The sequence below is a fragment of the Carassius auratus genome, chromosome 50, assembly GCF_003368295.1.
Source record: "Carassius auratus strain Wakin chromosome 50, ASM336829v1, whole genome shotgun sequence".
Taxonomy (NCBI): Eukaryota; Metazoa; Chordata; class Actinopteri; order Cypriniformes; family Cyprinidae; genus Carassius; species Carassius auratus.
In genome coordinates this window covers 7,833,087-7,860,872 of record NC_039292.1, presented here as the reverse complement: position 1 = coordinate 7,860,872, position 27,786 = coordinate 7,833,087, and the positions used below count along the sequence as shown (strand labels likewise).

General features: G+C 36.4%; 2 protein-coding genes across 3 annotated transcripts in view; both read right to left on the bottom strand.

Moving 5' to 3' along the window:
* LOC113066843 (homeodomain-interacting protein kinase 3-like) overlaps nt 1–22,165 on the bottom strand; it is a 32,691-nt gene extending 10,526 nt beyond the window's left edge. Inside the window, exons 1-6 of the mRNA XM_026238909.1 lie at nt 21,728–22,165; nt 17,640–18,843; nt 5,679–5,802; nt 2,047–2,166; nt 763–849; nt 73–257 (exon numbers count right to left, since the gene is read on the bottom strand). Of these exons, the coding sequence (XP_026094694.1) occupies nt 73–257; nt 763–849; nt 2,047–2,166; nt 5,679–5,802; nt 17,640–18,841 (1,718 nt within the window). The 5' untranslated portion in view covers nt 18,842–18,843; nt 21,728–22,165. The remainder of the gene's footprint in view (nt 1–72; nt 258–762; nt 850–2,046; nt 2,167–5,678; nt 5,803–17,639; nt 18,844–21,727) is intronic.
* Nucleotides 22,166–22,892: 727 nt separating this feature from the next.
* Nucleotides 22,893–27,183, bottom strand: tcp11l1 (t-complex 11, testis-specific-like 1). Of its 2 annotated transcripts, none has more exons than XM_026238904.1 (10): nt 27,036–27,183; nt 26,490–26,634; nt 26,271–26,403; nt 25,933–26,053; nt 25,400–25,620; nt 25,183–25,319; nt 24,874–25,031; nt 24,229–24,410; nt 23,975–24,147; nt 22,893–23,892 (listed from the first exon to the last, which is right to left on the bottom strand). In XM_026238904.1, exons 2-10 carry the CDS (start codon nt 26,626–26,628, stop codon nt 23,675–23,677), a joined length of 1,482 nt encoding a protein of 493 aa, XP_026094689.1. In that variant the 5' UTR covers nt 26,629–26,634; nt 27,036–27,183; the 3' UTR covers nt 22,893–23,674. The 2 variants fall into 2 exon arrangements, with proteins under 2 accessions (XP_026094689.1, XP_026094690.1); XM_026238905.1 differs by having other exon boundaries at nt 26,490–26,631; nt 27,036–27,175.
* Nucleotides 27,184–27,786: the final 603 nt, after the last annotated feature.

Here is a 27,786-nt window from a genome sequence, read left to right as displayed (position 1 = left end):
GACAGTTTCCTTGAGAATGACCACACATAATAGACAAAACAGTCAGTATAATGGCATTAAAAATGTACATACTGATTGCAATGGGGGAAATCCATCAGGTGCTGCATAGTGACAAAAGGGTGGGTAAGTGCATCTGAAGGGGCGATTCTCTGATCGGCATCAATCATCAGCATCATCTTAAGCAAGTCCACGAATGCTCTCCGGTCAGCCTTATCTGCTAACTGGTCACAGCCCTCCATGTTGAGCATTAGATTCACCTGATGAATACAAACAAAAAAAAATACAATTATCATCAATATTATTATTACTGCATAAAACATCATAGTATCATCAAAAATAATTACTAATATTATTAATACTATCATTATTTTTATAATAGTATGGTTATAATACTAATATAAAAACAACATTTTATATATACACAATATTTTATTTACTATACAATTATATTATTGTATATAACTTAAAATTTATATTGTTATTATAATTTTTTTTATATAATAACATTAAAAATAATCTAAAATAATATATTACAATTTAACCATATTTATAATTAGAATCATTATTCTATATAATCATCATAAGTGTTAATATTATTACTGTATGTTATTCATATAAACCATTCTTATTAAAATAATTATTATTAATAATAGTTGTTAATATTAATGCTATATCGTAACAACAACAGCAATAATAATCTCAATTTCTCCCCCCCCCAAAAATAAAAATTTTCCCCATGATGATTTGCAAGCAAAAACCTACATGTCCAATGTCATCTAGACAGCTGAAAATGTACTTCCTCGCCTCCTTGGACTTCAGTCCTGTTTCTGTCTCATGTTCTTCAGTCGTCTGCAGAAACAGGAAGCATGTTTGTAATAAGTCATTACATAAGAACTTTATGCGGAGCAGACAGTAACACTAGAGACTTAGATCCAGAGAGCTATGCTGTAAGTCAGTGGTTCTCAAACGTTTGTACCCCCTGGGACACTTAACATTCTTCTGCATACCCCTCTCTCTTCCACTTAGACCACAGTCACAACTTTTCTATTAAAAGACAATATTGAAATTTGTATAAATTGATTTACAGGTGAATTTTTTTTTACCGTTATAGGAGGCAAATATTTACCACTGTCATGTTTATGTCATATTCATATTAAGTGTATTAATATAATAAATAAAGTAATAAATGATGCCATATCAAAGTGGTACCTGTAGACTTATAAAATAAAACCGCCAGTAGGTGGCGGCAAGTCGCTCTCTTAATGAGCCAGGTGTCTTCAATAATTGATTAATTCATTCAGTAAAGCAAAATGATGTAGTTATGACTGGGTTATTCATATCTCGGAATTGTTAAAAGCTGCAGATTCGGTAACTAAAGAAATACCGCAGTATTTTGGCTTGTAGGATGCACACCAGGTGACAGAATTTTGCTGGAACTATTATTTTGTTGCAAAATAGAATAGAACATATTCGGTTTCAAATGTAGGCTACATTTAATATGTACATTTTCACTTAATATTACCTTTTTTTTTTACTGTTGTAAAAATTAATAGCACATTTGCTATTCTTTGGATATTAAGGGAAATTTTATTGCATTCTTGCTCATCTTTAATATGAAAACAATAACACGCACAGAGTCTGTCTGTATCGAAGAGAGTTTAAATCAATATCAGTCCAAGGCAATATTTGCTCTTCATGCTATTAAGTGCAGATCTACTTTAAAGATACATTGAACAGCAGTATGATTTGCTAAAGCAACATATTCAGCAAGCATCCTATCACATGCATTCTCCTTGTCTGGATGCAGTCAGTTTTGACCGCAAAAGATGAGGTAAACTAATTGAATATCATTTATTTGACCGTTTATGGCGCTTTCATTTTCCTGTATCAGAAATACATGTTCAATTTTAATGTACATTTAATTTTGGCGTAATTAAAAGAAAATCAAAACTCAATTTTGTTTGGCGTACCCCTGCTGTTTGAGAACCACTGCTGTAAGTTTATGAAAGCAATGCCTGGTTAAGTGGATGAGAAATGGACCCTTGCCTTCAGTCTCCAGGCGGTGTAAGGGGAATCAGACTCCTTGCAGAAGAACCGGGCCGTCTTTGTCCCAACGTTCAGAAGCTGCTCTCCTGGCAACCCTTGAGTTTGAGAGATGTAACGGATCTGCAGAGATGTTTATAGTATTAGTGGATCTCCACATTGTCATTTCTGATAAGACAAGTAAAGCTAAATCCATCCATTCTTGACCAGAATCTCTTGAGGGATTCAAATAGCATGACAAGATGATAACGTGAGTAGTACTTTTCCACTATTTCAAGAGGAAGTAATGCGAGATAAGACTGGTCTAGATTAGGCAGGTCCCTATAAGTGGTATGCAGCAGGAAAACTGTGCCAAAATACCAATGAGCCATTCAGAAAAGATTTGTCTTGACAAGTATATTCGTACCATAACCTAAGTGCTTACTAAAGTTTTTTTTTTTAAATGGCTTGAATTTATTTGTAGGCAACAAATATTCATTGACGTCACCCGTGATTGTGCATCTGCAGGTTAAAAAAAAAAAAGGTTTCAAGAAGCTACAAGCCACACAGTGATATCAATCAACATGAATCAGCAAAAAACACTATGATATGCACAAAACAAGAGATAAAAATAAGCAAATAACTCCAGTTGTTATGTCAAGATAGGTGTTGAGTTTCATGACAGCTAGGCTTGGAAAGCTCAGTGTTACACTCTTAATACAGAGCACAGGAAGGGGTCTGCCACTACTCAAGGCTTTGTTAAGATGCCATGTCAAGATGCTGGCCGCTCTTTCTGCCCACAACAGATGCCAATCCTCACACCGAACAGGCAAGCCAACTCTGGGCAAAATGTGTTCTTTACCATGTGGCTGATGTTTTTAAATCCAGATCAATTCATAGTACACCTCATTACATGGACAGATTCCATAAAGCAACTTTTTTTTAGCTTACAGTTTTATATTAAGCAACACAATTGCTTTCAACACTGATGATAAGAAATGTTTCTTGAGCACCAAATCCGCATATCAGATTGATTTCTGAAGGGTCATGTGACTCTGAAGACTGAAGGGCTGACTAAGGGCTGCTGAAAAATCTGTTTTGCATCACAGGAATAAATTACATTAAGACATTAAAATACAAAAGTTATACAAGTTTTTTTTTTTTTTTTGAAAAAGACTGAAAAATCTTACTTTGAAAGGTAGTGTATCTTGTGCACTGTTCATAGCTACTTGACAGATTTAATTTTATATTAATCAGCCATAATAACTCACCTATTGAATTATTTTCAAATCATTGATAAAAAAAAAGAACAAATAAATAGCCAAAACGTGTTTTTGAAAAAGCATTTAAAATAAATAAACACACTGTGTTTACAGTTAGTAAAATTGTCTGTAAAAAAAAAAAAAAAAATTCAATTCCGGTGATAAATTTTGCTCTTGGTTTTGCTTATCCAATCAACAAAACACTGAAAACGCATTTTCAGAATTGACCTATGACCTTAAGACAGCCTTGTTTTTCATTTGAATAGACTTCAATAACTGGTCTAACTGGACTTCGGTTCGTAGTAACAATCTTTGGTTATCACCTCAGGTATTGAACCATTACAATACATTTCTCCTTTTTATCTACCTATGACAAACTAATTAAAAGGCACCATGTACGATTTTTTTATTAAAATATCCAAAAATCACGAGAACAATGTTACATATTTTGCGGACTCCAGAGAAATAATAAATTTTAACTAATGACACGGACTGCATTCATAGTTTCATTGTGTCGTCTGCCAATGACGTTATAACCCCTCGGATTTGTTTAGTATGAAACATGGAAACACCCAAAATGCTTTAATATGGTGTGAGTTTTAATAGACAATTTTCAAATGTATCTAGTATGATACAGTGCTGCCTTTTTCTTCACATACACAGGACTGGATGCAGTCGACTGTGGCATGATAAAAGCTCTGCTGCTACATGCATCCTATAGCGGCGAAAAATACATATTGTGCCGTTAAGAACAAAAAAGCAACTCAGCTGCAGTATTGTGATTTGTTTTCCATAGCATCTTTCTATAAATACAAGCAATGACTTCATAACGCAAATAACATGACAAAGGCATTAAACAGTGGTTGGTTAACCACAGTGCAGTCTTTTTAGGGAAGTCAGGAGCAGGTCGACCTCACCAATGCATGAGTCTCTGTAAAACATTATTTGTCTTGTCGCCTTGGGAAACTGAGTATTACTGATCAGTGAACTCTGCCGCAGTTTGTCTTCAAGCGTGCATCTGTTGCTTCTCAGAAAGACTGTGTCACAGAGGGCCTCTACCAGTGAAAACACAAGCCACTACAAAGCCCTCTTTGGCTGCTTGCTCTCATTCCTCTCCGTCTCTTCCTCTCTCAACTATGACGCCACCTCTCCTTTCACAAGCACTGAAGCACACCACTGCTGTGTTAAACAAGCAGTGTTTATGGCATCTTAGGGGTGTTAGAGTGACATGATCGGGTTGCCAAAGCGATGCACAAACACAGAGCGCGCGCTGAAGTGAGAACCTGCTGATAGTGCAGAGAAGAGTATGTGTGTGTGAGTGGGGCTTTCGGTTATAAATACATTCTGCTGTGTGGAGTGGAACTGGACCCATTGCTGGCAAGGACAGGCAGCTCTGGGTTTGTGGTCAGCAAACCAAAACCAGCCTATTCTGACATAGCTGGCTAGTTTGCTACTGTCATACGCGCTATTGACACCACCTCAGACATCTGGTTTATCGGCAGCACTGATCCATGATGGTAAATGCGCTCACACGTTTTTAAATGTGTGTGAGTCATCTTTCAAAATATGTAAAGAAATTTGGTTTAAGTACTGAGGTGACAAACCTGAAAAATAAAAACATTACAAAAAGTCCATTACAAATTCTGCACTTTTTTGTGCATATTATGCAATTGGTGGAGAAATCTAATAAATACCCAACTACACTTATGGCTAACAATAATATCCAGACTGTTTAATAAAAATGTGCATTTAAATTAGCATAAATTAAAAAAAGTTATCTACCCGCACCAAGAGTCACAATTCTCAACTAAGTAATAAATTCTAAAAATTATATTATAAGTTTACATAAGAATTATTTCCTACTATAACACATTCATTTCAATATATAATAACGAATGAAAAACAAAGAAAAGTAACAAAAATATACATATTTTTTTGTATAATTATAACACACACACACACAGACATCAATATATCATTATGAAATTATTTTTAAAGGGGGATTCTTAGTTGGAAAAAATAAATCTAGGTAAACTCAGCTGTCCAAAATCCAATATTGGTCTCTTACTAGAACGCTGTTTATTACCGGTTCTCCAGTTTGAGCTTTGCAACATGACTTGTTTTAAGATGCTGAATTCAAGTTAAAAATAGTCCCTTTTAAAAATAAGTCACAAGAGCCCTGCATCCTGTTTTATTACAAACCCACCCACCAAGATTTTTTAACTTTGCACAATCCTACTGCTACTAATGATGACAATTTTCTTTTCTTTGAGAAGAACCTTATCACAAAGACTTGCACTGGGAAAAACAGAAACAAAACAAATGATTTCACCTTCCAAAATGCTGCCCATTAGAGTTGCCGTGTCATTATCCGAGATCACAGGCTGATCTTACCTGGTCATACTCCAGCGCTCCTGGATAAAGCGGCCAGCCCAAGAAGAGCTCAGCGATGACGCAGCCCAGTGACCACATGTCTATGGCCTCACAGAAGGGTAAGCCCAGGATGATCTCCGGAGCCCTGGAACACATTATCAGGAAAAGATGAGAATTAATGGAGGGGTTACCTTGACAACAGTGGGACACTTCATTCCGAAAGCTACAGAGAAGGATGATCAAGCATTTGTTTGGATGAGCTAAACACTACAATATGAATCAAACAAATCATTATGATAATATCGAGATGATTTATACACATCATATAATGTTAAAAGTAACATTTAACATGATTTTATGACACACAGTAGTTTGGGTTTGAAACACCTATGTAAGACTCATCTCACGCTCACTTGAGCTCAAGAGTCATGTTTCACGTCCATATTGATAGGATCCTGAGCCTAATGACGCAGTTTTCCTGGTCTGATGAAGCACGAGTCTGCTGTTGGACCTGGGCTTTGACGTCAACGGGCCCATACACATCTGCTACCTTGACAACCGGAGGGAAAATGCTGGCTGCCTGGCGACAGATGAGGACCGATCTAAACACCAAGACTGGGTGATGACAGAGGAGGAGTCTGATGACACACAATTAACCCTGGTCAGCATTAATAATCAACCACAGAGCAAACTCCTGAGGCACTAACACTCTGCTGTATGTCCGAGCTTCACACATGTAGCACCTGAAGGATGCACAGTTAAAACAGTAACTGTTGCCACAGCTATTGATACCAGAATGTGTCCTGACAGGTCACTAGTAAGCGGCTGTAACTACCAGCAGTACCCTACCTGCGTGGTAACAAAAGCCATTGTGAATAATTCACTAATGGCTTGGCTATGTGACACTGCCTTTTAAATTCAAGGATTTGAAATTAAGTTACAGGTTTTTAGTCTTTCTAGCCAAAGGTGTTACAGCAGCAAATGCTAGGATTCATTTTAAGCTTCTCAACTCAAGAATTCGCCTCATTCGCGCATCTAGTTAAAGGAGATTCTGAGTTATGAAAAGAACCACTGCAAGCTGACAGCGACCGGCTTTTGTGGTGGAAAATTGGCAGTAATACTTCCACCTTGCGCAGCTGTACCTGAGTGTCCCTGGACATCAGTGCGGTCGGAGCACGTCTTCTCAACAGCTGGACATACAGTGAATAAAAAATGCTCCGCTATGTTGATCGACTTGTTTTCCTGTCCAACAAATATGTAATGGTCCTAGCTTTTTGGTGCATTTCCTTAAGCCTGACTAGTGCCGTCTAGCCTAAGTGTCAGTTACGTTCAATATAAAAAAAAAAAAAAAAAAAAAAAAAAAAAAATCAAACGTGGCCTGCTCCCAAGTCCATTTAAAGTAGAATTTTTTTGAACAGTTGTTTGAAATGGATTGAATCATTATTTAAAATATTTTTTTTTTTGAATTGCCTAAATCATAAATGCAGCCGGATTGAAGCCTGCAGTGATGTTTTTCTTTTGTTATGGCAGCCGTCCCCTCTGCATATAAATTTTTTCGAGAATGTTGCACTCCTGTTGCTGTTCTGCACGAAACTTCATGCCAATAAATAAGAAATATTGCTGACTTGTGCGTTTACAGCGCTCTCTTTGCATTCGTCCGTTATTTGAGGTTGAAAAAGGAAACGTCTTTTTTTTTCACATGGAAAATCGATTTTACAATCGATTCAATGAACACTTATGTCTTAAAAATCGAAAATTATTTTTTTCACAAAAGTGACAGCCCTAATAATATTATTACTTAGATTAATATTATTATAATTATTACTAATATCAATAAAATATTTGAAATAAAAATAATTTGATATAGGTAGGCCCAGACAGAATCTGCAAGGTTATTTTTTATTATAAAATGAGCAATAGATGTAGTAATAGTAATATATTATTATTATAATAAAAAAAAACATTTAATTTAACAGTTAGGTTTAGACGGAATCTACAGTTTCCCTTCACATCTTTTGCTGAGTTTATGAAGACTAAATCCAAAGCCTAACATTAAACATACTACCACACTTCAGCTGCACAGACAAATCCTATAGCAAGGGGCACTGAAGGACAAGAGGGTTTTAGGCCAGACCCTAAACAATAACATGTTTATTTTGCATACTGGCAAATTATATTGTAAGTGCAATTGGTTTCTGCTCAAAAAAAAAAAAAAAACAGGTTTAAGAATGCTATTTACATAATTGTGGTCTTGCAAATCTTAAAAAAAAAAAAAAAAAACCCAGTCAGCAGGAAGTCACATTTCAGGTGAAAAGAATCAGGGGAAGTTACAGAAATCAGGTCCAAAAAAAAAAAAAAAAAGTGATGACATAACACGGCAGGTCTGGACTTCCCAACTCAAACAAAGAAAGTTACTGTTAAGACTGAGGCAGCATTTGCACCAGTATTATGTTTGCTTAAGTCCAGACCAGACATTAAATGTTCAAGCCTTTTTTCCCCTGGAGTAAGATTAGATTTCATAGGGCTTATTCAGTGCAAAGCTCAATTTGTGAACCGAGACCAAAAACAGCGTGGGCTAAAAACAAACTAACAAACGGCGTGACGTTATTCTCATTTCTAATTTCACACAACTGCACGTATACAAATATAATAATCCATTATTCACTTGAAATAGTAATTATTAATTACGATTACCATTGAATGATGTTTATATCATTGTTTGAAGCAATCGCACGCCACATTTTTTGATGAAAATAAGCAGGTAGGAAACACTCTAAACTGAAAAACTTTTAATGCTTTTCTGTAGTATAAAGCATCAAATGTGAATTGGATTGGTTTATTCTTAAAATAAATTTAAAACAAAAAAGTAATATGTACGGTATTATGTTATACTAAAACAATGGAAAGGCCCTTAATATAGGCCTATCCTGTAGAAAAAAAACAAAAAACACATTAAGCATTCAGAAAATCATAAGTAGACGATTATTTAATTTTGTCATCCACAATCGTAATCATGATTAGAAATTCGATTAATTGTGCAGCCCTAGGTAAGATGCAATTTCATTAAACACAGACATCTCTGGCAACATAATGATGATAAATGCCTAGTACGATGAATTCAATTCTAGAAAATCATTTTCATTTCAGCGAAAGACGACAGACCTGAGTGCGTATTTTGGAACAAATACAGATTTAATTGTCCTGACCTCTCCAACAATCAGATTTGTTTTGGACCAGCAAACAATATTATAAGGCAAGATGAAAACAACAGCAACATACATAAGAATATTCACCAATACTGCATCAACTTTACCAACAGTGATTTCAAAGGGAGGTGTTGTGTATCCAAGGTTCTCAGTGGTGCAACCTGATTCCACCAAGATCAAGTTTTAAAGACCAAAAAGACTAAAAGATGGAATTTACCAACAGTGCTAATGGTGGCCACATGCTAAAAGGCCATTTTCTGAGTCAGTACGGAGCAACAAGTCAGTGTTTGTCAAGCAAGGCCGTGCTAAATTTGAACCACTGCCCAGCATCAGTTATTTCCGGTGAGATCGGGGGATGGGGGAAGGAGGGGGTCCGAGTCATCTGGTTCAATCTGCAGGCGGAAAGCCTAGAGTGACCGCAGTCTAAAGCAGCTACTGGGACGGCAAGCCCTGACCACAAAATAACCTCTGTGAAGGCCAACAGAGCTCTGCAGCTGTTCAGAAAACAAGCATATGGCTCATCGTCTAGAGAGCACGACGATCAGGGTGGGATTTCAGCCAGGGGGATGTAAAGAAATATATATATTTCTAAAAAACCAAAAGGAAGGTGAAGCGTGTCAGAGGATGTAAGAATAGGGATTATCAGCGGTGTCTCTCACTGCAAACCGCCAGTGTGTGAGGGTGTGAGAGTTTCAGAAATCCACCCTCAGCTGGATCATCTCAGCCTAACCCCAGGGTTTTCAAACGTCTTGTGTTGCTAACAAAAGGGGCGAGGACATCAGACTCTCTCTGGCACGCAGTCAACCGCCCCGAGAGAGCCGAATATGATCATGTAGACGCAGCAGATGATCCACACGTGCCTGCCAGGAGTGAAACCGTGTTAAAGCCTTTCATTATCAGTGGCTTCTGTGAACGGTAATGAGAAGACATGGGTCACTGGGTTTTTTCTGCCCTTCCTGCTCGGCGTCCAGTCAGAGAGCTCTCGGTAAACAAATTCCACCCAAACACAGCTTATCTAATATCCTACTGCAGAGAGCAGTTATTCGGACTTCCCCTACAAGTCATCCAAAAGCTTTCCGTGAGGGCCACAGGTCCTTTTGCATAAAGGAACACGTATCATGGCACTTTGGGAAATCTGAAAGGAAATTTAGGTTGAGTAACACAACCTGAGCATGACAGTTATGACAAAGTGTAGAGTACTGAGTTTTCCGATAGTGTAAGCTAAGAGAGCACCACGGAACATACCGTGAGTGGTGTATAACGGTTTTTGGTTTTGGATTGAATATCATTACACCCATAATCAACAGAACCTTTTGATGGCACAAAAGGTTCTTTATAATGGAAAAAAAATATATTATTATCAAAATGTCCTTTACACCATTCTTTGAAGAACTGTTCACTAAGGTTCTTTAGGGAATCCAAAATGATTCTTCTATGGCATCACTGTGAAAACCCCCTTTTGTAACCATTTTTTTTTTTTTTTTACATTTGTACATTAGTAACATTAAAGCTTTTTTTTTTTTAAGGTTTTTGGCTAGCACTAAAACAATTCCCTTAATTCCTATATCCAATCATAACATGGTTAATGTTTTTCTCTGGTTAATGCCCAAAGGATACAACATACCACTCATAGCTAAAGCCTGGCCCGTGCACCAGCCCGTAGTTCTAGAAGCAGAGCTTACAATGAGAACACATTGGCTAGAAAATCACATTCTGTTATACCTTGCAACGTATCCAGAACAGAGTTTAGGGTTTATAGCACCAACCAAACCATCTTTTTTTAATTGAAGTTTATTGGAAGAATTCCTGAGGTCACAGCTAAACAGATTCCCATCAGAGGGTTTAAGTTAAGAGAATAAGTGAAATGTGAAGCTAAAACAAGAGGACACAGCAGTTTATAACAAAGTGTAGTAATATACAGCACAATCAAAATATATTGAAGCAGGCAAAATGTGTACAATGAGTAACTGAATCTGTTTTTAGAACTGATTCACTAAAGAAATAAATCTGGCTTAAAATATTTAAATAAATAAATGTTTAAGTGCTCTTATACTCACAAATCATGATAAGTAGAAGTGAAACTAATTTACTGGTCTGAGAGAAAAAATATATGACTGATACAAAAGTGAATTGATATCAATTAAATCAAATAAGAAATAATTGTTTTTAAATTACTTGTTCTTAAAAATAAAAGAACAGTAGAAAGTATGTGTTTGTGACGTGTATATACAGACTTTTTTTTTTTATTTGTACTAAAATCACTGCAACTGAAATACAACGATAGACATTTTATATATCAATAAAGCTATAACAGCATTACTTATATTGTAAAATAAAAATTTATTAACAGACCAACCAATAATGTTGCCAGTTCTTTAAAAAAAAAAAAAAAAAATTACGATTTTACTTAATTGATTTTTCAAGCTCTTCAGAGATGGAAGTGTTGTTTGCATGGAGCGTTATGAGGCAGAGGCACCAGAGCAATAAACAAAGCCTTTTCAATGCTGCATCATTTCTGCTCCCGCCGGAAATGCTGAGAAATGCAGACAGTCTGCCCGGCTTCAATGGAATCAATGTACATTAGACAGAGCTGAAAATAATCCTCTATAAAGGCCTGATGATCTCAGGAAGCATGAACAGCTATATTATTAGGTATCGATTAGGTTTAGATGTTCTTGAGAAGGCCAGGTTAAGGAATGACGCTACATGAAAGGCTTCAAACTGCTTAACATCTAAAGATGTGGCTGCAAATTTTTTTTTTTTTTTTTTTACTCTGTCTTAACTCCGGGGAAATATTAAAATGGTGTTAAACAGAGTACTGCACTCTGATTGGTAGTTGAAAGCAAATTCAAATTAGCCAAAATTGTTATTAAGAGAACGTGTAATGAACCCAGTTTGCAGAATTTACCAAATTTAGTTTACTCCTAAAGATAGAAACTACTTTTCATGCAAACGTTCAGTAGGACTGGATCTAAAAGTGACTAAGGTGACTCTGCAATCGCTCCCTTAAACTCTTGATGCCATAACCCCTGAAGTTTGGGAAGCAAACCAGGAGCTTCTACAGATGAAATGGGAACCTTATACCAGATGGCATGTAAAACAAACTAAGGCTTCACACCTGTAACCCACCCTGTCCTAATTCAAAATGCTGAACAGCAATGGTAAGCTGTTACAGAAAGGGCGTGTGATCAGGTTTCATCCTCAAGTGGATGATATACAGACCATGACATATCAAGATGATCTGACAAATGGATCAACGTGCACAAACTGATTCCAAGCTCTTAAAACACAGCTGGCAACCACCACACATAGACCTTATCGGTCTGACTTCAATTTCAATTTGCTGCTGACCTTATCGCAACCAATGACGACAATTTGCATGATGCATCACTATGTGCACACAGTAAAATTGATCCTACTTGCATCTTAATGCATTAACTTTGACAAAACGTTTCTAGACAGAATTACCTTTAAAAATCTTCAGTGTCTCTATTCATGTCAAACACGTTAGGTTTCAGTAACTATCATCTGGTCAGAGGTCAAAAAGCATTTGAAACCTAGTAAACAAAGCCTGGCCGATCCCACTAAAGCTATGAGGAGTTTGCAATGCATGAATGCTGCATCAAAGGGACTGGAATACACAAACAACTAGATGTGTGCTCTCTTTCCAAGTGCACCATACCACCGAACCCTTCAGGTTGCTCATTAGTCCAGGAATCTGGCCAATTAGATCATCTTCATCTGAAGCAAGAGCAAGTCCACAGAAAGCAGATGTTCATACTTACGGTCAATCCTCAGGCCAGAGATGAAAATGGGTCTCGATCAAGATTTATTATACATAGGGATTCATGAAGTCCATAGACTTAGGGGACAAAATCATCACAAATGCAGCTGCTAGTGATGATACATCGGCCCACTTATGCTTTTAGATCCCGCGCAGGAGGTTGCACTTAGTTGTGCATTATTTTCAAACCATTAGTCTTGTTTACTGTGAGGTTTCAAGCAAGCCAAGTGGGAAAACGTGCAAAAAAAAGGGGCAAAGTCAAGGTCTCAATTTTGAAAGCACTTTAACTGAATGATTCACTCTACATCTTCCTGAAGCAAAAACTGATTTGTTAAAGCAGAGGACAGACCAGTGTGTAAGGACTTTAAACTGTGTGACTTATAAGGGAGAGGAAAAAAATATATTAAAAAACTGAAGCGTCGCATAATGCTTATTATGGGTGCTCATTTGGTTTCAATGGGTGTGCCTGCACAGATATGATAGTGTCTGCATTGTAAAATAAGGTCAGTGACTTTTCTAGGTATGAGTTAAACTGCTAAAATGCACAACACAGGATATGAAAAACCACAAAAATGGCTAAAATTAGACACAGCTATGGTTTTGTTTATCTTGAGGACAAAAAAACTGAAGGCAGCAAATCTGGGAAAAACAAGTTGACATTTACAGGCAGCACCAAAAATGTTCCCTTTGCACATAAAACCTAGCACCAAATTTTCATTAAAAGATTATGCTACGTCAGCAAAGCCAAGGACCCCAAAACCACTCTCTCTCCCTGCCCAACTTTAGGGTTTATAGTTTATAGCCCCCCTGATGTAAACAAGCACGCATGGGAAGCACATGGGGGAACATGTGAGAGACACACTGAATGAAAGCACAATCTTTCTCTGGCAGCAGATGGCGCTAAACTGCAGAAAATGCAGCCTTTACCCTGGAAACCCCATAAATAAAGCAGCTGTGCTACTTCCTAAAACATTTAAATAGTTTTAAATTGCCATTCAGATTTTGTGTATTCACTATGGTGTTTATGCCCGCACCAAATATTTAAATATTTAGACTGAATGGGATTTTCTAACTTTTTTATTATTATTCTTCTTAAGTGTTTTGATTCTTTATTGTTCGTTCACACTTTACATTAGGGCTTCAGTTAACATTAGTTAATTCATTCCTCCTGAACATTCATTAATCTTATAATTTAACAAATATTAATAACTTCTATTGCTTATGTAGCTATTGCTCATTGTGAATGTTAAAGGTTAACTAATGAGGTCTTATTGTAAAGTGATACTGATTAGTCTTTATAGTTCTTTTGAACTTTAAGTGTGTAAAACCTTTAACTTTATATATTTTTCTGTATTGCGTTATTGTATCTAAATGTTCAGTTATTTTTTGTAATAAAAAGTTATTTAACCTGTTACACTGTATTATGCCCATTTTTTTTTTCTTTTAACAAAATTTCAATAACGTGATTATACCGTATATAATTATAAAAGCATTAGCAATTAATCGCAACAGGAAAATTTGATACTGGTATATCCCTAAACTGTACACACCCATATATTATGTAAACAAAAACTTCTATTTTGGATTTGATTAATTGTTTGACAGCACAAATATATATATATATATATATATATATATATATATATATATATATATATATATATACACACACACATATTAGTATATCAGTCTGATGAGTAAACTAAATTTACTAGAAAATGGAAATTCAATTGCCAAAGTGTCCATGTCCAAGGGTTGAACAGGATGAGTCACTTCAGGAGGCCATAAAAAAAAAAAAAAAAAAAAGGAATACCACCTAATGACCCTTTCCTGTAGCAACTTGAAACTGAAGCAGGTACCTCACTTTACTTGGAACCCAACACACACTGACCTAAGCAACTCAGTGAATTATTAATGGTTATTTTAACAAAGGACCACTAGAACATTACCAGACTTACAATTAGGGATACCGCTATTACTACATGATAGCCTTTTCTGCAACATTATCAACTAGTGATGCACCAAAATTTTGGCAACCAATTTCCAATTGGTCCAATTCAAGGCTGAACTTATCGGTTTGAGATGAAATAGTTTTGGAGGGCCAAAGCAGTGACTTTAAATGAGCACTTCTGAGATGATGCTTTTTCCCTGCTTATTTAATGCACAATTTGGATAAGCTACAACATGTATACATGTAGAACGAATACACTTTGTACGAATAGTATGAATGCACTTAGCTAGCAAAAATGTTGACAGAGAGCCAAATTTATTTGGCTGCAATATCAAGCAGCAGCTTTTTGCAAAGAACTTTAAACAGTATACAGAAGCACACTCAAATACATAATTACCAAAGGTTTTTGGTTTGAGTTTTCGCTAAATGAAGTTGACAGTCTGATCAAAGACGAAACTATTAAAAGGTTCCACTCAAAATATCACTTTTCTATTAGCCTAATAAAAATGAAAGAAAAAATGTTTGACACAAACAGAGACACCAGTTCTAAAACGGTATGAAACAAAAACAACAGCACGACACCTGCAAAATTGTACTTCCTGGCACATGGGTACATGCTCAACGCAGCCTGCTCGAAGTATGAAAAATAAATACTTGTCATGACGACCTCACACACCACAGTGACTATGAACAACAAGATCCGCCCTAAACTTAGATGATCCAGATCTGTACTGGGAACAATCTATGGATTCTTAATGCATCGATCCCGCCAATAGAACCAGGGGACAAATGGAAAACAGAAGCACGCAATGCCCTTTTCCCCCACTTTAGGATGTAAACATGTTCTGAATGCTACAGGTATAGGCCACAATGTGGGGCTTTTATAAAAAACACAGCAATATCTGACATGCAAAGACACACCAATATATGAGAAACCTTTGATGAAAATTTGATGAAATAACTAACAACAATTAGCCTAGTTTAGGTAACAAAATTCTTAAACACCAATTCAATTATCCATAAGCACTTATGTTCGTTTATAGAACAAAATGTGCACTTTATTAAACAAAAGCACAACAAATAGAAGGGGAAGAAGTTAACAAATTAACACAATGATAATGTTAAACAACATTACTTGTGACTAATTAATTACAATAGCAAACAAAGCACAATTGCAAACCACTCAAAATAATTGCACACTAAGTACATGTTGTTCGTTAAAACTACTCAGTACTTATGTAATGATTTAACACGAACTCTATGTAAAGAGTCATGAACAAATTCCCAGAAAAAAAGAAAAACAAGCGAGAGTGAATGATGATTCATAACCTTCTATAAAAACATCTGTTATCACTCTTCTTTTGAGTGCAAATACAGCATTACCAACAGACACGTTCCTCAGTTCATCTCTTTCCCATGAAAAGCAACACATACACATGTGCCACCTGCATGGGCCGTGAGTTCATACAGTTGCAGGCATCGAACTGCAGCAGTGCCAAAGTACAAAGTGTTCAAATGCCCTATTTAAACTAGCGCCTAGTTCCTCTATCTTGTTCGCTGATAGCTTCCCCACAAACCGTTTACAGAGACAGACTGTACTCAACACCGCAATGTCACGTTATGTTCAAAACCTATTTTGTACACCTTTCAGTTGCAAAAAAGTCTTAAAGGGACAGTTTACAAAAAATAAAATGTATTAATTACTCATCCACGCACTGTTGCAAACATGTACTATTTTCCTATTTAAGCAGGTTTGAAAAAAAAAAATGTGTCCACATGGTGAAAGTTATTGAGTTTAATGTTGTCTTGGACCCCACTAACAGACAAAAACATCTGAAAAAATCTTCAAAATACATATACTACCATTCAAGAGTTTGTGGCCTGTAAGATTTTTTCTATTTAAGAAAATAAAAATGTTTATTTAATGAAAAATACAGTAAAAACCGTCATTTGTGAAATATAATAAGTATTAACATTTAAAATAACCATTTTCTATCTGAGTATAATGTGAACTGTAATTTATTCATGTGATGGCAAAGCTGAATTTTCAGCAGCTATTACACCAGCCTTCAGTGTCACATGATCCTTCAAAATAATTTACAATGATTTATGCTGAACATGCTGATGAAGAAATATAAAAAAAAAATTGTTATGTTGAAAACAGCTTTGCTGATTAATGTTTTTGTGGAAACCATGATATAACTTCTTATTCTTTGATGTAAAGAAAGTCCCAAAAAAAGACATTAATTTGAAATAGAAATACTTTGGAACATTATAAATGTCTTTACTGCCGCTTTTGATCATTTCATGCATCTTTGCTGAATAAAAATACACATTTTCGACAACAAAAAAAAAAAAAAAACTCTTACTGACCCCAGACTTTTGAACTTTTTGAAGCATAATAATGCATTATGTATACTTTGCGTTCTAAGAGCTAGAAAGTCAAACATCTTAAGAACAACTTGAGGTTGAGTTTTAATTTTTGACTGAATCATCGATTTACTTCAATATACTATAGACTGAAAGCATGAAATTAAATTTGGGGGTTAAAAAATAAATAAGTTTGACTTAGTTAGAGAACTTAAAACACAAACATCTGGCATGTTCTAATTTAAGACTGAAGTTTACATGTTCTTCCATGTCTCATGAATCACTTCAGCAAACCACATTCTTCCTAAAAAGCTGCCAACAACATAGAGACAAAAAGCACAGCCATCGCGGACTGAACTGACCCCATTAGGAAAAAAGTCGACAAGAGGGAACCAAACTATTTTTTTAAGTTACATAAATTTTGTATGGGTGTAGCTCCATGCTGGATGCAAAGACAGCTTACCATCAAACTTTAGACAGAATTACATAATTGTTCTGACAGGAAGTGCGGCTTAAGTAAACCTTCCTCAGTTAGACTTCCTCAAAACGAACACCAGAAATTATATCTTCATACTTGCCACAAATTCCAAAAGTCTATTTATGATTAAACAGAGACATGACAAGTAGTCAGCCTACTAGAGAGAGAAAAAAACAAAAGAAACTCAGCATACCTGTAGTAGCGAGACTGCAGGTACGTCGAACACACAGCTTTGGAGACGTGGCTGGCAGAACCAAAGTCAATCACTTTCACACGGAAGGGCTGCCTCACGGGATCTACCAGCATAATGTTCTCTGGTTTAAGATCGGCATGGATCAGGCCCAAGCTCTTGAGCTTCTTCAGCGCCGTGGCCACCTGTTGCAGGATGGGCCTAATCACCTTCAGCGGCAACGGACTGAACTTGTTCTGCTTGAGGAAGTCATACAGGTTCTGCTCCAGCATTTCGAACACCAGACAGGTGTGGCTTCTGTGCTGGAAGCACTCGAAAGCCCTCACCAGGTTATGCTCCTCGGCGCTCTCTCCGCTCAGTCGGGCCAGGATGCCCACCTCAATCTGGCCCTGGCGGGCGTACGAAGGGTGGTTCTTCAGTATCTTCACTGCCACAATCTCATTGGTGCCTCGCTTCCAACATTTGACCACCTGACCAAACGTACCACGTCCCAAGAACTCCAACACTTCGTAGGTGTGCTTCATGGAGCACAGCACTTCGTGTTGGACTAACTGATAGTCGCCGTCGACTGTCCCACTCACAGCTCCCGTCCCGGTTCTATTCTGCTTGGGCGGGGCCACGCCTACCGCGGTCGTGGTCCCAACATTTGTTTGCAACATGGCAGGTAGAGTCGAATGCTCCTCTACTATCTGCATGATGCTCTTGCCGTTCTCAATTTCCTCCTCTTCGCATTTAAACCCACATCTTTGGGTTCCGTCGAACGAATTCAAACCACCGTTCCTTTTGATTTTCTCTGCCCCTTCCGGAGCACCGCCACTACTTCTACTACTTTGGTTGTTTTGGCCACTGTCTCCACTTTCTTCTTCAACTGCCACGACTGCTCTGGAGAAATACTGAAGATCGCCCTCCGATGCCAGACGTTTGTATGGCGAGGAAGCCCTTCCAAAGAGCTCCCGTGGAGCTGTTTCAGTCTGTTTCAAGACTTCCTGTGCGGCACAGGGTTTCTCGCTAGTTAAAGCTTCAATTCTCGATAAAGGTATAATATCCGTAGGGTGCGCAATGCCTAGATTCACACCGACCACGTAAGTGCGAGTTATCTTCTCATGGTAAACACAGCTGCTGGGATCGACTTTCTTCGCTCTGCAGAAGGCACTTGTCTGGGGTTGATAAACATGTGGTGGGCAGACCGTAACCTGTGAGGCCATACCTATAAAAGGACAAGAGTGGAAGAAAAGGGTTAGCCATTTCACTGATGCCGTTTACAGTTTTATACAGTCATAATCATCAAAAGTAAACCTGCTGCTATTATAAAAGAGACAAAAAAGATGGTTTGTTGAATAGATTACATGATAAATACAGGGCAAATAACAAAGATCTCACTAACTCCTGAAGAGAAAGATTATAAAGCTTGAAAAGCGTTTTAAGTGTGCAATGGAGCTGCGCATAAAAAAGAAACTGTAAATAAAACTGTGATTTATAAAATGTGTTTTTAAAGAGATCCATAATTACTGGGCTTGTTTGTAGGGCTTCACAATTTGGCCAAAAGTTGTATGATTATGTTTCAACACAATATAAATAAATACTATTATGCTGCTAATAATAATAATAATAATGCAATACATACAAAATAGACAAAATATGATATTACTATTTTATTGCAAAATAAGTATTTAGTTCAAATTACAATAATTTATTTTACTGCAAAACTGTAAAATTGCAACACTAATATTTATGCCTTAATTCTTGGTTTTTAAAACACTGAACAACTGAGGTTTTGCTTTTGTAAAAAGGTTCTTGTCTTTTGGCAACGGGTTTCTAAACTTCTCAAAAAAAAAAAAATGTTGAAATGTTTAGTGAGTGTTGCATTTCAAATGCATGTAATAAGCAAAGCAATTGCAGCAATTTCAGAAATGGAGATTGTGTAAAGTAGTAATTCTGACCTGAGACGCCAAAAACACTGTAATGATCTACTTGTGCATAAATGAACACTTTATTTTAAAACTTACACATATTATTTGTTTATAAATCTCAGCCTTTGCAGTTTGATTAATAAGCCAAACAGCGATTTTGATTTATCGTTTAGCACCCGTGTACGATAAAACCAGTGATATCACATTAGCAGATTCAGACAGACAAGTGACCAATGGGGATTAGCCGTCTTAGTTTCGTGGGAGACAGACTACTTATACTGGCACAACATATGGCACAAGTTCAGACATGAGGACAGGTGTGGCTCTTACACACCCACATACTAACTCTCTCACACACTTACAAGCAAGCTAACACAAATTGAGGTTATAAAACATAAAAGGGGTGCAAACATACCATGTGGTTTAATGGAGAATGCACATCTAATGGATTTCACTTCCAGGGCTGTTATAAAAGGCCTCATTCATTCACACTACCACACCAAACTCCAGGTTTCAATCAGGTCTTTATTCCCGTTTGTGTAAACAACATCTAGGTCTGCAACCAGAGACTGACTCAACAGCTTTAAAAGGACAGTCCCATCTGGAGGACTGTTTTTACGGGGTCTGTCCAATAGTAGCGTAATTCCCCCAATAGCAAGGAGGCACCAGTAAAGGTTTAGGGTTACAGGTCTCTCTACGGTCTTCAAACACCACTGCCTTCTGTTATAAGCAGGTGGCAACTGACCTTTTCCCATGTTAAGACCTAATTGGGTTAGGCGAGAGATGACACAGGGAAAACACCTGTTGATACTGCAACCGCTCAGGCTAGAAAAGTTTAACTGCAGGAACTGATTGGGAAGTACACTTTGCTGAACTGACGGTAATACATTTTCCTAGTGATGAAAGTGATTGTAATATAAATGAGGAACTTATAATACTCCCGTTTCGTTATTTCATAATACACGTTTTATAAAACGGCCACAATATTTCTTTGGAGTATTCTGGCATATTGAAATTGGGTTGTAATTAAATCCCATAATTCTTTCATGATTCTTTTTCCAAGTACACATTTTACACACACATATACATACATGCATACATACATGTATATACACACACACAAAACTACTTAACTTAATAACTATTTAATTCATTATAAAAATAACAGGCATTTGAATAGAGTAATTAAACATTTTGCTATAATATAATGCAATAACAACAATAAGGAACCTGTGTTTCATTATATTGTAATAAAGGTTTCATAAAATGTAAACACTTTTTTTTGCCTTACTCTTTGGCATATTACAAAAAATAAATAACCAAAGACAATTTACATCTGACCATCTATATTTACTTCCAGGTCTGGAAATTTCATAATATTTCCAGGTTTTCCATGACTGTAGAAACGCTAAATGAAGTTCTCGAATGAACAAATCTTTCCCTGCCAAAAATGTACATGAAACTATCAATGTTATAATAATCAAACAACTGTTTAAAAATCATTTCTGAGCAAGTTTCTATTGGAAATGCATGAGGGATTATATTTCAATGTGTAGACAGGAAATGCAACTTGTGTCTTACATAAGATATTTTTAGGTAATACTTTTGCTGACTCTTACCAGCACACTGTCAATTTCACAGAAGAAAGAAGAAGTCAGCTTCTAACAGAGAACAAGGCCTATGCATTTTAGGAGGACTGAGCAACAGATCACTAGATTATAGTACATGATCAACAACTGAAGAAGAGTACATCCGGGAAAACTCACTTTGAAACCTAAATATCATGCGCACAAATACTACCAACTTAAATTATTAATTCTTAAATACATCAACTGAACTTCTGTACGTTACGCGTTTAAGCAACAGGATTTTGGCAAACATTAACGTATGGGTTTGGCTGGTTACCATCGAGTCTTCGTTAGCATTCAGTTGTAACGTTAGGGCTAAAAAAAAGTTGATTAATGTTGTTAATTTTATTTAACCCACAACATCAACGGCTACCAAAACACATAACCATCCCCTGCGAAACATTGCTTTCAAGTTTTTGGTGTGGCATGGGAACTTTTTTCGCAACAACCACGCGCTCGCGATCACAACTCAAGTCGAGGCTCATTTGATATCTTCACCGTTGTCTATGAGACAAGTATTTATGCATTTACAAATCGTTAAATTCTGCCTTACCTTTACAGACAGCAGCTGTGGTCGGACTGCAGGTTTTTTGTGAACATGTTCGGGTTAAATTCGCACCCACTACATGCTCGACGCGCTCGCGCTGCCATCTTGTCCTCTCGCTGAACGATGAGGGAGAAAAAACACAAGCCCCCTCATTTTCAACTGCGCATAACTCGCCTGCTAAGCCATCCAAAGGAACCGAACAGGGTCCAGAGTAGAGTTAAAGATATTCGTTTCGGTCAGGGGAGGTTTTTGTCGTCATGACCAGGGCGTTTAAGCCACCCTAGTTTGTATCCTCCTGACGGCGACGGACAAACTCTGTCAGCTCAACTCGCTCGAGCTCTCACACACAGCTGAGCTCGCGCTGCTTCTTCCTGCGAGTTTGAGTGCGGTGAGTCAGTACTTGCGCAGCTTTACTGCCGTGAACAGGACTGGAGACTCAACGCACAAAACATCAAACTCCTACGAAGCCAGACGCAGTTCTGTTGTATAGCGGCCCCGTCTGGTGAGGAAGTGCAGTAAGAGATTACGCAAAATAAATAAATAATATATATATATATATATATACATATATATACATATATACACACATATATATATATATATATATATATATATATATATATATATATATATATATATATATAAACATATATATATATATATATATATACACACATATATATATATATATATACACACATATATATATATATATATATATAAATGCCATAATATAATGTGTAAATACTATAAAAAGTCAATATTTGCATATGCCAATAAAAATCTCTCTCTCTCTCTCTATATAATCAAGTATTTTGCCATATCTTTAAACGTTGTTTTCAAATAATGTATAACTATTGTGATATGAATATAACTGAAAATGTTTTTAGTATTAGCACATTTAAATCTAATAACCATAACTGGTGTATTATATGCATATAAAAATAAAATATTCAAATGTATTTATATATGTCTGAAAATTTCCAGAATAAACTATATTTATTTAATACTGACAGTAATAAACCTAATATTACAACAATAAATGATAAATATTATAAAATAATAGAATGTAATAAACCTACTGATGTATGGAAATTATATAAATGGATGAAACTGGGTATAACACAATGCCAAGTGAATTGCATAAATAAGTTAAAAACAGCAAACCCAATCAGATTTCTTCTCACCATCAGTAACTATTTTTATTGGGAGCCAGCATTCAGTTTAAAATAACCATTAATACTGCATTGAAGCTGTAGTAGAGCAGATGTGCAGCTGGTGAATACATTTACTTGTGAGTTGAAGGTGTCATCTGTAAAACATGCTCAGTGTTGATAGAAACATTTTACTTATTTTTTTCTCTCTAAAAGACCGTGCTTGGTGTTCCAGGTGTCCCATGAATGTGGGAACACCATGGGAATAATCTGTAGGTTAAAATGAGCAGTAAAGAGAAAACTGTGCACTTAAATATGGGTGGCACTTCACAAACTAAGGCACCAGTCTAATGCTGTACTGTACATCCTTTTCCTCACAGCCAGAAACCTCAATAACACCTTTGCGGAAGGGATCAGGCTACAGCAGAAAATGTCTGAAACCACTTACAATGTTGCTGGAAGTGAATCTTTTGTAAAATGCAAGTATTTTTTTTTATATTTTGTTGCAAACAATAAGAGTATTTGCAAGGCTCTCCATTACATTTCAGTACACTATTCACTATCAGTCATTGCCTAAAGTAATCCAAGCTTTAGACAATTCAAGTCTTGATATAATCGTAAATATTCCCTGATACAGAATGCAATGAGAGGAGGTCAGAACTGTTAACCCTTAAATATGTTAGTACTAGCATGTGAGTTTTGAGGAGTTAATTAGCTATTTTACAGACACTTTAATTTGTACATAGCTACAGAATGTGAAAGCCAGGACAACTAGTGATAAATATTTCAGGTGTTTTGTTTACACATCTAAACTTTCCCCTTGTTTCAGAATATCTTGGAGGATCTTGTGGTAGAACGGAGAGTAGACTAGCTTGTTGAAGGTCACCAAACGTCCCAGCTTAACAGCAATCTCCTCTAACTCTTTGCTGATGGGTGTCAGACCTCCAGGGAGAGCCGGGGCGCACCGGTGGGCGCTTGACTCCAGGAAGCCAAGAAGGTACATCTGGATTCGTGAGTCTGATAGAGAAAGTAGAGTTTTAGATTAGAGTTCCTCATTTCAAAATAGAATCCACCTGCTTTTGGGTTCTACCATGCTTACCAATGACTTTGCGTATGGGGTTGTCCGCAGACTTCGCAGCTACAATTTGGCCTTTCAATATGTTCTCTCTATCTGAGGAAAATGGTGAAAAGCCATGCTGAGCCAAGCATCCTCTGAGCTCCACACACAATTTCTCTGCAACCGCAGCAAAGGTTTCATCCGCATTAAAGGACCTGTTAGGGAAAAGTACAACGGTTTAGTCTGCAGAAGTGTGAGGGATTGGAAACGCAGTGTAATTTCATCTTTAAACGTACGGAGTGTGCATCTCTGCTAACAGAATCTTAATGGTTTTCTTCAGTCTTTCCATGAGGCCTGGGAGTCCAGAAATGGCCTCGCCAGCACTGTTATAGACTATGAGCAGGACGGATGCCACCAGTGCCAGCTGCTCCAGCTCCTGCTGCATCTCCTGAAATCTGCCCTGATCCATGAGAAGAGTCTGTTTGATCACAGGAGGGAGAAAATCGAGGACAAGGCACAATAATAGTTAAATTAGACTGTCCACAGAAAAAAAGAATAGTGCTAGTTATTAGAAATGTACTCTTTATGTTTGTGTTTTGAAAAAAAAAGACATATTTTAATGAAGTTTTAAATGAATGATTCAATTGTCATGTGGCATAACCACTAAGTATTTTCCTAACACTTTGAAGATAGATATATATATATAATTAAAATTTAATTTAATTTATGCATTTAGCAGATGCTTATATATATATATATATATATATATATATATATATATATATATATATATATATTTACGTGAATACATAAAAAAAATATATATATATATATATATATATATATATATATATATATATATATTTTTTTTTTTTATTTATTTTTTTTTTTTTAAATAAATGAATAGATCTGAACATCACTGATCACTAATGATACATTACCTCTGGAAAAGACTCAGTATCATGGTCCCACTTTAACAAACGTAAATAGGCATGATTGTGTATAGTTAGTTGAGCAGAATTTGGTGTGCATGTTGCTCCACCCTCAGTTACATAATCTGCTGTGTCTTGGAGCCATTTCTGTGTGAAATCCAAAGCATCTGCAAACATGAACACATAACTGAATTACAGAGATTGGCATTTACTAAAGTGCATGAAGCTTATACACTTTTTATAATGCCCACATTAGTAGTTACATAACATTCATTGATTTTGTACAATTATTACACAACAAGTAAATGATTTCCTTACTGGGTTGTTTCTCTAGGAACTCATGAAATTTCTTCCGCTCATATTCTACTGACTGCTGTAAGAGGTGAGGTCGCAGGCTGCTCACAGCGAAATTGGCCATATCGATTTTCATTTTGTCCAGCACTGCAAATATAGACCTGCAAATAAACAGGACTTTATTTGGAGTTGGACTCACATGACCTTTACCTTGAATTGTTTAAGTGTTTAAGTGACTTACTTAAAAAGGGGCACAATGTCAGTGATTTCACGCAGCTGTTTGATATCTTCATCACGACAGGGTGCGCAAAAGGTGCCCATCATGTCAATTATGAACTTGGCTACTTTATTGATGTCTAGAGCTCTGTTCTCCGCCTCCTGCTGGATCAATGAGATATCCAGAGCCTCTTCAATTTGCCCTCTCAGTCGGCTCTGACCTGGCAACAGAAAAGACAGCAGGGTCTGGAAAAACAGGGGGACAGAAAACTAATGAACACCTTCAAACATTTTGAGTTTGCTTAATGTGAACAAATATGTTAAGAAAGAATTAAATATATTCATATGCATGTAAGTATGTTGACTAACTATACCCATATATAAAATACTATGATATTTAATAATAACATTTTTATTTTTGTTTTATTGTCATTTTAATTCTATTTAAATATGGGTGTGTGTATACACAGAAAATATATAGAATAATATGTATTTATAAAGAATACCTAATGCAATTAATTTAATTAATATCAAAATTGTATCAAATTCTTTCCTTACCTCTTTAATTTCACCAACCAGTGTGACAGCATGGCTATACGATGGTGGGTCATCATTCAGCTGTGACTCCAGGCAATCCCAAAATGCTTTGTGCATTATTTCTTTGACCGTTTTCTCCAAACTGAGTACACAGGAAAGATATGTTTAATCATTACAAAACATTTTCAAGTCAAACCATTTAAAATGTAGAGCAAAAAACAATATTGTATCCCTTTAGAATCACTGCATTGTAATACAATATAATCAGAGTTTTAAATTGACATTAACATTTCAAATATATGTTTAGCCTATTAAGAACTTTATGACGGTCTCATTATAACATTTATAATGTTTATTACCTTCCCTCTCCTGGCTCATAAGGCTTGACTTGAAAATCGCTGTTCATCACTATCTCATGGGCCAGGGCCAAATTAGTGACTCCTTTGGCAGTTTCCATTAGCTCTTCCACTGACACAAATCTGGGTGGACTGGCTGTTAGTGTTTGAATGCAACGTTAACACTGTTAGATTTAAAACTGACATATATTTCTGAAGTGAAGTAATCGAGTCTCTCCTTACACTGAGGGGTGAGTCTGTGAGGACTGGGAATATTTCTTCTGCTGCTCTTCCGGATCATCTCTTCCGATGTTTCCACAGTGTCATCCTTGTCAATCTTGTTCTGCTCCTCCTTTGAGGTTTCGTCAGATTCCTTGGGCATCTTCTTCTGAAAACAAAGAAGCTGAGACATTAAAGGAATCTTTTCATAGTGTACAGCATCAGCAGCTCTATCCAATTGCTCACTAAAATGACAACACTGAAAATTTTCTGACAACGGTGTGACGTAGTGTGAAGTTGTTTTGTTTAAATTTTATAAAGGAGGAAAAGACTAGAATGCCTTTTAAGACAATAAACAATTGCTCTATAGCAGCCTCATCGCTCTATTGGTCACCTTCAAATATATTTTTATTTCGCTATCTACACCGCTCTGGTTTACTGTGCTGCGACATAAACAACCGCCCTCATCTCATTACCAAAAACCCGATCCTACGTCTGTCTGCAATCTAACGTCCGGTCATTCATTCAGCCAAAATAATACAAATTACATTAGACTCTTTAACAGCTTACCTGGATTAGTTATAGCACTGACCGCCCGCCTAAACGTTATTTTAATGCAATTGCAATTCGCCACATAGAATCAAAATAGCAGCCTGGACGTTTTGTTCTGGATGGATCCATACAACCTGACGCACTACGGAAGTACGGTTCACACCGCTTCTTTGTAGTTTTTTTGACATGTGATTTCTAGTGGGGCCAAAGCTGTGTTTTGAAGCAGAGAACTACATTTCCCAACAGAATGACACTTAAGTCGCCCCCTAGGGACAGGGAGGGTTGTATAAAATGTCTAAAATTCTAGATTATATTATTATCAAAGGCAATAAAATAACAACGTAATTAAATATATATAATTAATTATATAAGGTATATCATTATATATACAATTAAAGCAAGATAGGCGCTCTAATTTCTAGTTAGGTTACAAAAATAATTTTAGTTTCCGTCGAACCTGTAATGTTTTCTAAATATTTAGCTTTCTTTATTTTTATGCCAGGCATGCCATAAACGTTTTTTTTTTTTTTTTTATGTACTTAAAAAAAACATGCATCATGTCCTTTATGTATTTATATGGTTTATGCAAAACCACACATATGACACTAGGTGGCAGCAAAGGCAACGTTTTTTAGCACTTGAATGGATGACACAGGTACATGATTTAAAATACAAAAAAATAATAATCACGATTTGCTTTTAAACATCATATGTGATGATGTTTGAAAGGAAAGTCCACAGAAATCCCAGAATTTATTACTCAAGATAT